This window comes from Papilio xuthus, unplaced genomic scaffold (assembly GCF_000836235.2).
Source record: "Papilio xuthus unplaced genomic scaffold, Pxut_1.1 DF828142.1, whole genome shotgun sequence".
Classification (NCBI taxonomy): domain Eukaryota; kingdom Metazoa; phylum Arthropoda; class Insecta; order Lepidoptera; family Papilionidae; genus Papilio; species Papilio xuthus.
Window position 1 is genome coordinate 7,252,279 of NW_013530507.1, and position 11,265 is coordinate 7,263,543.

General features: G+C 45.2%; 3 protein-coding genes across 3 annotated transcripts in view; all 3 read left to right on the forward strand.

The window, feature by feature from the left end:
- The window catches only part of LOC106114019 (uncharacterized), a 4,213-nt gene extending 2,712 nt beyond the window's left edge, over nucleotides 1-1,501 (forward strand). Inside the window, exons 6-8 of the mRNA XM_013307079.1 lie at nucleotides 4-78; nucleotides 157-492; nucleotides 772-1,501. Coding sequence (XP_013162533.1) covers nucleotides 4-78; nucleotides 157-492; nucleotides 772-1,056 — 696 coding nt within the window. The 3' untranslated portion in view covers nucleotides 1,057-1,501. The remainder of the gene's footprint in view (nucleotides 1-3; nucleotides 79-156; nucleotides 493-771) is intronic.
- A 782-nt stretch (nucleotides 1,502-2,283) lies between these two features.
- On the forward strand, nucleotides 2,284-6,201 carry Gbeta5 (guanine nucleotide-binding protein subunit beta-5). The gene is made up of 5 exons (XM_013307706.1): nucleotides 2,284-2,700; nucleotides 3,454-3,590; nucleotides 4,086-4,204; nucleotides 4,432-5,158; nucleotides 5,238-6,201. The coding sequence occupies exons 1-5, from the start codon at nucleotides 2,580-2,582 to the stop codon at nucleotides 5,247-5,249; spliced, it is 1,116 nt and encodes a 371-aa protein (XP_013163160.1). The 5' UTR covers nucleotides 2,284-2,579; the 3' UTR covers nucleotides 5,250-6,201.
- Nucleotides 6,202-7,235: 1,034 nt separating this feature from the next.
- Nucleotides 7,236-11,265, forward strand: part of Bsg (immunoglobulin domain-containing protein Bsg) — a gene marked incomplete in the record, with an annotated part of 4,323 nt that continues 293 nt past the window's right edge. Inside the window, 6 exon segments of the mRNA XM_013307637.1 lie at nucleotides 7,236-7,346; nucleotides 7,432-7,548; nucleotides 9,755-9,851; nucleotides 10,165-10,408; nucleotides 10,488-10,870; nucleotides 11,205-11,259. Coding sequence (XP_013163091.1) covers nucleotides 7,470-7,548; nucleotides 9,755-9,851; nucleotides 10,165-10,408; nucleotides 10,488-10,870; nucleotides 11,205-11,217 — 816 coding nt within the window.

Consider the following 11,265-nt stretch of genomic DNA (forward strand, 5'->3'; position numbering starts at 1 on the left):
GAGGGTTCTCCGCCGGTGTGCTGGCAGCTCGACATCGACCCGCATAAGCTGACTCAGTGGAACCTGAACCTGCGACTGGTGAGTGGGGCGGGATGGGGTGGGGCGGGGCGGCAGGCGGGGCCGAGGCCGAGGCTGAGTGCGTGGTCTTGTGCGCAGTGGATCCACATCACGATCCTGGAGCGCGTGGTGGGGGCGATGGCGGCGGCGGACGCGGCGCTGGCGCGGCTGGCGGGCGGCGAGGCGCGGCTGGGGCGGGTGAGCGGGGAGCGGCTGCGGGCGCTGGCGGGCGCGGCGCCGGCGCTGGGGGCGCTGCTGCCGTATCTGGAGCCGTTCGCGGACCAGCGCTACGTGGTGCGGCGGCTGCGGGAGCTGGCGCGGGCGCCCTGCCTCAGCGAGTACCGCGGCGAGGCGGGCGGCGCCGACTGGCACGCCGGCCAGCCCACCGACGCCGAGATCATCCTGCACCTCTTCGCCACCTATCTGGACGGACAGGTCGGTCTCCATTAGTCGGTCTATCTATTCGATCGCGCTCGGGGTGGAACATTAACGACGGGGGATATTTTCTAAGCGAGCGAACGGTTCGCCTCGCTCCCGTCGTCAGTAAAGTCTTCTTCCAATAACAGTTTTTTATTCTTTTACCTTTGTTTAATAAATACAGAAAGGACTCCATCTTTTTTTAAACGTATAGTGTAAATCCCCTGCGAGTCCCGGAAGATCCTCAGTAGACGGTACTACATTAATGAGTGATGAAGTGAGGGTCGCTGTGTGCAGATGCTGCAGAGCGGGAACCCGCGCCCCTTCACCTCGCAGTACCTGTACGCGGCGGGGTCGGGGGCGGGGGCGGGGGCCGAGGAGCCGCGGCTGGAGCGCGTGCGCGAGCGGCCGCCGCAGTGGGCGGTGCGGGTGGGCGGGGCGCTGGCGGGCGCGCGGGGCCGCAACAACCTGCTGCACGCGCTGCTGCTGCTGCTGGCCGCCGCCGCGCGCCGCTCCCCGCCCGCGCTGTCCCGCACGCCGCTCGGCCCGGCCGGACTCAACATGCTGTGGATCCTCAGCTGACCGCACTCCGTAACGAGGAGGAACTCGATGCGTCGATAACATTTTTTGTGTTATTTTAATTCCGCTCGCGATCGACCGATTGTGTTCATTCTTTTTTCATACGAAATCAATACTTGTGATGATAAAAAAAATGCAAGTTTGACTCCGCGTTGACTCCACGTGGCGGCGAAGATCGCTAGCTGTTAACATAGCGTACATGTAATTTAGGTATAACAACATTTTATGTTTAAATAAATGGAAACTAACGCAATAAATTGATTTGACAAGTCGTCGAACTGTAAGATGATCTAATACTATTTATCAGTGAGATGAAAGTATTTTTATAAAAAAATTCCTGATATCTGGTCTATAACAGATTCATTTAAGTAACTTTTACCATGAATTGTGATGTTGACTTTACATAAAAGTTGTATCTTGTAATTGTAAATAAAAAGACTGAAATGAAGTTTTAATTTTTTTTGTAAAGCTGATGGTCGTCGTGGCATTATACATTTGGACACTGAATAGTCAGCACGTGTAGCGCAGTTCAGTGTTAAACTTATTATTACATATGTAATGTCATTTAAAACTCGGAAAATGCAAAACATTTTTGACACCTTTTTTTTAAATTGAGGAGGGGGCGCTGTATGAGTGACCCGTCTAAATTTACTTTCATTTTTGTCCCTCCGGTCAGATAGTTTTGGACCATATATTCATGGATCGAAGATCATATTTTTGTCGGAGAAAACGAAAACTTTTTGTGTCTATTTAAGATATATTAGTTACAATTTCGTGATTATTGTTTCTGAATAGCAATATTTATAAAATTGTTTCTTTTTGTGACAACTTTATTCTTAATAACTACATAGAAAAGTAAAATATTAAACCAAAATTGAGATATTTACAAATAAAATAAATGTTTTAATGTTATTTTAGTTAGATCCGCGAGATATATCCAAATCCGGCCAAAGCCAAATCTGTTATAAATTCAAAAAGTAGGAAAATATCAAAGTGATATAATTTATTTGTTTTATTCATATTATTACAAGCCCGATTCTCGATAGTTTATAACTATTCGTTTTGCGCGTCCGGTGTCACTATGGCAATCGTCCATAAAGTACAACATTCATCTTCATACAAAATTAATTCGATACTTCATAGGTGACAGTTGTCAAACCAATCTATCTTCAATAGACACACTATGACCCTACATGCTCTTTGTTATGCAAGACTGAACAGACTAGACTTACTATACTCTTTGGGGAAAAGCTACAAAATGTCACAAGTGTCGGTTGTCGTGTCAAAGATATCGATTCATTCATTTCATGTTTTATGAATTCTGACTAATTATTTTATTCAGATTAATGTTATATGAGTTTAAGTTTTTCCAATAAGTTTAAATACTTGCATTAATTTAATGATGTCATATATCACACGTATATGCTATTATTAATCTGGCTTTAAGTTAAGTAGTAAGGAGTACTAAAGCGCTTGGTAAAATGTTTTGAATCTTAGTTTGAAATAAGCTGCAGAGCGCCAGAGCCATGGCTGCTGATACAGCAGTCGCACCGACGCCCGAAGAAACCTTGGAGTCACTTCTTCGTGAGGCAGAGGCATTGAAACAAAAATTAGAGGAGGAGCGACAAAAGCTTAACGATGTGACATGTAAATTTTTCTTTTTCAAATTAATTGGTTGTTATATTTACCAAGGATATTTTTATTGACTATCATGGTGCAATAAGACATTTTTATTTTTAAATAAAATACAGACACTCCAATTTTCTTTATCTCTGTTGAAGCAGATAGGTTTCTAATCAATACAGTTATTTATTTTTTAGTGTTTTGCATGCTCACTAGATGTACTTGGGTACATGTTAGTTCTTGTGTGTTACTTTATGAGGCAATGCATTCATTGATTCTAAAATTACAAATTGTCAAAGCAAGAACAAAGAATCTAGAAAATTCAAAAATTGTCTGCAAAACAAAACACAACAATTTTATCATAACCTGAGCACTGGATCAAACAAAACATACTAAATTTGTGTTTGTTATTAAAATGATGAATATTTGATAGATATGGAAAAGGATAGGTGGTGTGCACATACATTAATGTTTCATACACTATATTATAGCAGTCAATTGATTTATTTGTGATGTACACCCACCACAAATTTGTGGTGTGACATTAACATGTTGATTTATTCCTTATATTCTCTATGTTACAGTACTAGTATAGTTTGAACTGCTTTTACACATTCATAATGACATAATCAGCCATAACTGAATGTATTTAACAGCAAAATATAAATAAAAGCAATATTGATTAAATAAACAAATGCAATAATAATAATAATTTTTAAATTGCTAGGTACAATTTTGTTTGTAAATATTTAGTGAGTTATGTGTGTTGGTATGCAGTGTCATGTGTGGCAGAGCGCCTGGAGCCTGTCACATTCCCAAACCTGAAGCTGCGGCGTGTGCTGAAGGGTCACCAGTCCAAAGTACTCTGTGCGGACTGGTCACCTGACAAACGCCACATTGTTTCCTCTTCACAGGTAATTCCTTGAAGCACTCCATCCATTCTCCCCTTATCCTAGCTTCCTAGAGTCCCGTCATGCTCCTTACCCTTACCTTCATAATACATACTTCTGTATGTTCCAAAAATAAAAAGGTTGTCTGTATAGTTGATTTATGATAATGAGCCACGCTTTGTGTGCTTTCATCATTTCACGACATTGACATTGTAATGTTACATATAATCTATATACTTAATGGACACTGAAATGATCCACTTTCTTTACCACAAAAACCATTAACCATTAATATTCACATCTTATCTTACTAATATTATAAATACCAAAATTTAGAAGGATAGCTGGGAGGCTGTTTGTTTGAAGACATCTTGGAAATGGCTCAATAGATTTTAATGAAATTTGGCACTCATGTACAACATAGTGTGGAAGAAGCCTGCTTATGAGTTTTTTTCCGCGGATAAAGTCGCGGGAGACGGCTAGTTTGCAATAATCATGTAAATATTTATATGATTACAGGATGGTAAGATTATCGTATGGGACGCGTTCAGCGCGACCAAGGAGATGACGATCTCGATGCCGAGCACGTGGGTGATGGCCTGCGCCTACGCCCCCTCCGGCACCATGGTGGCCGCCGGGTGAGCTGGACCGCCTCTCATGCCCCCCCTCACAAACATTACTTGCACACAACAACAAGTTCAAACTCAACAGACCGCCCAACACAACCATTACTCACTTTGTTTGTACATTTATCAATTAATCTGATTTGTACTATATCGGAAGTGAAATAAGAAGAAATTTTTTTTCTTTAATGTAAACCATAGTTGATAATTTTATATGTTTATGTACATGTAAATGTTGTCAGGGGCCTGGACAACAAGGTGACGGTGTTCCCGCTGGGCGCGGAGGAGGAGGTGGGCGGCGGAGGTGGAGGTGGAGGTGGTGGAGGTGGTGGGGGCGCGGGCGCGGCGCAGCGCAAGCGCACCGTGGCCACGCACACGTCGTACATGTCGTGCTGCCGGTTCGCGCACTCGGACCGGCAGCTGCTGACGGCGGGCGGAGAGGGCGCGTGCGCGCTGTGGGACGTGGAGTCGGGCCAGCTGCTGCAGAGCTTCCAGGCGCACGCGGCCGACGTCACCTGCCTGGACCTGGCCGCCTGCGAGATGGGCGACACCTTCGTGTCCGGCGGCTGCGACCGCGCCGCGCTCGTGTGGGACATGCGCAGCGGCGGCGCCGTGCAGGCGTTCGACGCGCACGACTCGGACGTGACCAGCGTGCGCTTCCACCCCGCCGGCGACTCGCTGGCCACCGGCTCCGACGACTCCTGCTGCCGACTGTTCGACCTGCGCGCCGACCGCGAGGTGGCGCGCTACGCCAAGGACAACGTCATCTTCGGCGTCAACTCGGTGGCCTGGTCGGTCAGCGGGCGCCTGCTGTTCGCCGGCTACAGCGACTACACCGCCTGCGCCTGGGACGCGCTGCGTGCAGTGCGCGTCTGCGTCCTCTGCGGGCACGAGCACCGCGTCTCCTGCCTCCAGCTCTCGCCCGACGGCACCGCGCTCGCCACCGCCTCCTGGGACTCCACGCTCAGGGTACGTAACCGCCTTTACTTCTCCATCTGCACCTCAACCATCACCAAATACTACACATTTTATGTTGGTCAATTTTCAGATTTGGGCGTAGAGATGAACAGCGAAATGGTTCCGCATTCCCACAGTCGCGGCCGCAGCCCTGATTCATGAAATGGATGATGACTCATTATGATTCCAATAATTTCCGTAGCGGCTGTCTGTGGTGTGCTGGTGGTGGTGCTGGTGGTGGCAATGGTGCGGTACACAATTGTCCGATGAGTTATGAAGTGTGAGGTGAGCAGAAGAGCCCGTCTTGTGGAGGGGAACTCACCGCACTCACTGTACTCGCATGTACTCCACCTCTTAACTTGTGTCGTTTATATATTTATCACCAGTTTTGAATTGATTATATAAATTCAGTTTAATTATAAGAATTAGTATAGTTGTTTAGTAGCGCTGCTATTTGATGTGAGGTCGCGCTCACACTTTGCCCTCCTTTAAGAAATAACTACATAAATATATATACTTTGGTACAATGTCACTAGATTTACTTCTAACGTCTATATTTTATATTATTTGAAAAAATCAGGTTTCGATTTTTGTTTAATTTTCGAGCAAATATTTTGTGCAAAGTATAACACAATCGATACAATTATGAAGATAATTTTACCAAAAGTTAGGACAAAGAAGAAATAGTCGAAAGCTTCAGAAGTATATTTTTGTAGTAGGTGATGTGCGTCCGTGCAGTTCAGTCTTCTACAAAATGTAGCGAGAAGATAAATGTACTGTTCGAGGCTATTTGTTTTATTTATTATATATTATATAGGAGCGACAGAAGTGTAGAGATGTCTCATGTACCGGCCACGACATTAGTCTTGTTCCTCTGCCATCCTCACCCTGGACCTTTGTTGAAAACTTCTATTTGTTTATAATTTAATTTATTAATATCATTATATTAGTGAAATGAAAATGAAATACGTGCAATATTAAATATCAAATATAATAAATAAACTAACGCCTGTCCTTACAATGTTATACAATCAATAAATTTATTGTTAAACCGTTTTATTGTTTCATTTTTTGGAAGTTAGCGTCGCATTTTCGGAACTGGAGACATGCGGGAAACAAACGCCCGACCTACTCCTGTTTCTTATAAAACAAAGCTCTTTGTGCTCAGAAACGTTTTTAATATTCATGCATAGCTCGCTCGTATCGCTCAAGGACGTGTCCTTCAAAGTTATTTATTTATTACTATTACTAGCTGTCGCTCGCGACTTCGTCCTTCATTAGTGTAGCCTATATGTTCTCTCAGACTATGCTCTACACCAGTCTTTCCCAAAGTGGGCGATAACGCCCCCTTGTGGGCGCTGCGGGTCTCAAGGGAGGCGGTAAGAGACCCAGAAAGAAAATGGGGGCGTTGTGTAGAGGCTTGGGCGGTGATTTGTAATTTTATTTAGCTAGGGGGCCTCTTAGACAACGACTGTATGAGCCCTCGACTCTCAACATCGACTTGTGAACATCAACTAATATGAATTAAAAGATTGCTTAAACTCTAATATGGGGGCGCAAAAAAAATATTTATTCTCAAAGTGGGCAGTAGACAAAAAAATTCAATTTCCGTTCACCCAAGACAGATATGGGTACCCCCCCTTGGGTAGAATTTGGGGTGGTTGGGAACTGTACCCTAAGGGTGGTCCGAAGTAATATCCACATATATAATTACTAGGTAACATCTATTCTGTCAGATTTATTGATAACAAATATCAAATAAAAAATGTTGTCCTTTACAAAAGTGACAAGAAACTAACAATTTTTAACGAGCTCCGCGCCTGTTACTTTAAGATCAGCCGTGGCTTTTTTTTAATTTATATTTTCTGTTAGTAATTTAGACGTGAAATGTTAGCCTATTAGTTGTCAGTTTCAGTAGTTTTCTTACAATTAACTTCTATGAGAGCTACAATAAATGTGTTTTTAGTCAACTGATTCAAAACTACATCGTGGTCGAAATCTGTCGGATTTCCCCTACTTATCTGGTGATGTCTATCAAATCTATGTTTATTGTCTATTACTACTCTTTGGTAACGTTCTCTTCGCTCTTCGCCCATATTTTATATACTCTTTGGTCTTCGCCAGTCTTCGCTTCATTCCAGTTTCAGTTCATTCAGTTCTTGAGCGCCATCTTGTGTGGTTGGTGGTTGATTCCATTTAAGTAAGGAACATTGTTTCCTAAAATTAACTTACGATTAAATATTTAAAGGCTCTGTTTTCTATAAGACGTGGGTATTTATTTTCAGTTTTATTCAAAACGGTTGACTGTGAAATAGGGGCAGCTATGCCTCGTTCATCATTGTGGATGCCATTGGCACTGGCTTATCTATTTTTAGCTACTGCGCTGCCAGCAAATGCTCAAAGTAAGTCTTTTTTATTTTAATAATCACATTAATATTAGATATTTTATAAATACTTGGAATTAACATTAATGATGTTTATGGATTGACCTATTTTTCGAGGTCCTTGCCTCATTCACCGCCCCAGTTATTGCAGTCTGTTGAGTGATGTCATACTATCTGCAGTCATACAACACAATCGATTTTAATTGACACATTGATTCTTTGTCAAAGCTAAACATTAATTAACCACTCCAATTCTTTGTACGTATTAATTTATTTGTTAGTATTTTAATTAATTTAATTTTTGTAAATCTGGAAAATTTATTATTTGTAGCGTCATCTTACAACATTTCCTTTATATTCTTTGTATTTCTTTTAAATATGTTGGTGTTATCCCTTTCGGGCGACAAATCTTATCGTCTTATTATTTGTTAACATTTTTTATGTATTTGTCTCACGGAACCTTTGTCTTCTAAGAGAGGAAATTACGATATTTTTTTTTTTAAGAAAATTTAACTCTGACATAAATTATGCAAGGTCTTAAAGACCGGGGTTACATGCTGCATATTAAAAAGGCTTCGATAACTAAAAAAGTTAATTATTTTTCATCCCAATAAAAATATAAATAAAAATTAAATAATTACCACTTATATTTTTGCTAGTATGTAATATAAATTAGTGACATAATATGCCTAGCAAACATATAGCTTAGTCAAGTTCACTGGGTTTGTGGTAGATTCAAAAAGTTTGTTTGTCATCCTGCAATGTTTCAAGGGTTTATTATTTTTTGCTGTTATTTCAATATATTATAATGTTAAGATTTTCTGTGTTTGTGCTAATGTAGAATATACCTATAACACTCCAGAGAAGAAGACAAATCAAATAAAACCCCCGACTGACTCCTCAAAATTGATATTGTTGTTTAAGCTCTAGGCTGTCACAAAGGAACTTACCTACACATCCACATACACATAAACACAATTTCATACACAAAAATATTAATCTTGTCGTCAAGCGAAAACTAAAAATAAATTAGAGAGAAGTTTCATTGAAAATAAAGATTAAAAAAAATACGTTATTTATGTATTTGCTTCTCTTATTATCAATGTAGGTTTTTGATTAGAGTTAGAGGAAAATTGTGGCACACATTGAATTTCCATTTTCAGTGAACTGTTCAAATCATGTAGTATAGGGCTGTGCCCTAGTTGGTTTGTGATACAATAAAGTATTTATGTATTATGAAACATATATATATATTTTTTTTTGCTCACCAAAGAGGAATTTGTGTTATTTATTTATAGATCCTTGTTGAAGAAATGATATAATAAGTTGCTATTACTGCAAATAACTATAAAATTATATTTTACTGTTTCTGTGAGTACAACTAGTATTGAAACATTTAAGCCATAGTGGTTAGGCAGGAGTCAGGCACATGTAGTGTAGAGTGTCCATGGAGAGTGTGGTGTTGTGTGAGCTGTGCGCAGGCGCGGGAGAGGGAGTGGGCGTGGGTGTTGCGGAGGAGGAGCCTCGTGTGAGCGTGACCGCGGGCGCGCCGCTCGAGCTGGAGTGCCGGCTGCGACCCGAGCAACCCGCGCAGTGGCGGCTGGAGGGAGCTCCGCTGCCCCCCGACCTCCGGCCCGCGCCCGAAGCCCCCGCGCCCGACGGCCGGCTGGCGACGCGCTTGCACGCGCCCGCCGCGCGCGCCCACCACGCCGGCCTGTACACGTGCAGCGCGGACGGCCGCCGCGGGCCCCGGGTGCGCGTCGTCGTGCTGCCGCCGCCCGAGGAGGCCGGCGCGGGCCCAGCAGCCGCCGGTACCGCCGCCGCTAGAGCTGTCCCGTTGCTCGCTTGCTCGCGACGGCGTCGTAGTTAGAACGTGTAGATCGTTTCGTTACGTAGTTAGAGGCCTGCGTCCGTCGTCGTCGCCGCTCGCCGCGCAGGCCGAGCGCTTCCCGCTGCGCCGCCCCCCGGTCTCCGGGACCGGCGCCGCGGTTCGTCGCGGTGGTGCCGCTGCGCGCTCGCGACATTTTCTAACCGATGCCTAATTTTCTCGCTTGTTTAATTCGACTCGTGTTGTGATTTGATAACCCGCAGCAATCGTCGTCAACGGTGCGGCACCATCGCCTGCGATCACATATTTTCTACACTAATTTTCACGCGACAAAGAGTTTCACTTCCTAATCTTATACGACGGAAATCGAGTTTCTCAAATAAAACCGTTTTACAGGCGAGGAGTCTGAGGGCAAGGAGACGCTGTTCGACGTGCGCTCCAACATCACCCTGAACTGCGCGCTGGCCAACCCCGATGGCGTGCCCTATGTGTGGTACGTGCCCCGTCTGCGTCGCTCACTCTTACAGCTAAATCGAAAGAAAAAAGGATATCTTATAGTAGTGCGCCGGCCTCGAATTTGTCGCCCTCTCCTGGATGTATCCTCCGCCTCTATGTTGTTTTAATAGAAATAAATCGTAATAAGCTGTCTACAATATAGGTATGCTTCGGCAAACCCAATAATCTAAAGTATGCACCTAATGAACCAGTCTCATGATACTTCATTTACTTCTTTACCGAGCTAGTTTTCTTTTTTTTTTTTTAATGTAATCTAACACCGGAGGAATGTCGCTCATCGCTTTTCGCAGGACCAAGAACGACACGAACATCGAACAGGTGTCGGACCTGAAGGGGCGCTACCAGATGGAGCGCGGTGGTGCCGAGCTGGTGGTCCAGCACAGCGTCGAGGACGACTTCGGCAACTACACGTGCGCGCTCAGCGGGCGCGCCGACCCGCCCCCGCAGCGCTGGACGCTGCGCGGCCGCACCTTCGCCAAGCTGCCGGCCAACTCCAACGTCGTCGAGGGCCAGAAGTTGAAGCTGCAGTGCAAGGTGAGGCGCGCGTCCCGGCGCGTGCGGTGCGTGCGGTGCGTGCGGCGCGTGCGGTGACGCGAGCGTTGTGTACCGGCAGGTGGTGGGCAAGCCGTACCCGCGCGTCGTGTGGACCGTCAGCAACTCGACGGAGGAGGAGGGCGAGGGCGTGGAGGTGCGACTGGCGCTGGGCGACCGCGTGACGCTGCGACGCAGCGAGCAGGGCGCCGAGGACGGCGAGCTGGTGCTGGAGACGGTGCAGCGGTCGGACGCGGGACGGTACGCGTGCGCGGCGCCGCTGCCGGGCGCCGGCGCCCCGCACCGCGCCGCCACCACGCTGCACGTGAAGGACATGTACGCCGCGCTCTGGCCCTTCCTCGGCATCTGCTTCGAGGTGTTCGTGCTCTGCACCATCATCCTCGTGTACGAGAAGCGCCGCACCAAGCCCGACCTCGACGACTCCGACACCGACAACCACGACCAGTCAGTTCATGCACAGTTATATTCCTATTTAATTACATCTTACATCAAAAACCAAACTTACAGCTATCTTATTAACTATAGACGAGACAACTGAGAGCCAATGACAAGTCTTCACTTAGTACTCACAATAAGTGAAGACTTGTCATTGGTTCAATTTCAATAAGTTTAATTTTCATAAATAGCTGGGATGCCGTTTCCTAGTGGTCCACCTGTCATAAAGATATAGCAGAGGCCTGTGGCCCGCGTGCTGCGCCTCAAGTCCTGTACCAGCTCAATTAGCGTCGCTTTAAATTAGTATAATAATAATCTACATATGTACATTTTTAATTTGCAGGAAGAAGTCGTAAGCGCTCGGAGCGGCCGCGACCCCGGTCTGCGGGGCGGGGGGGGGGGGG

Excerpts from the sequence above, each read along its gene's own strand:
- Gbeta5 (XM_013307706.1), top strand. The coding sequence starts at position 2,580 with ATGGCTGCTGATACAGCAGTCGCACCGACGCCCGAAGAAACCTTGGAG. Across the intron at positions 2,701-3,453 it reads AAAGCTTAACGATGTGACAT|TGTCATGTGTGGCAGAGCGC; the intron begins GTAAATTTTTCT and ends GTTGGTATGCAG. Across the intron at positions 4,205-4,431 it reads GGCACCATGGTGGCCGCCGG|GGGCCTGGACAACAAGGTGA; the intron begins GTGAGCTGGACC and ends AAATGTTGTCAG.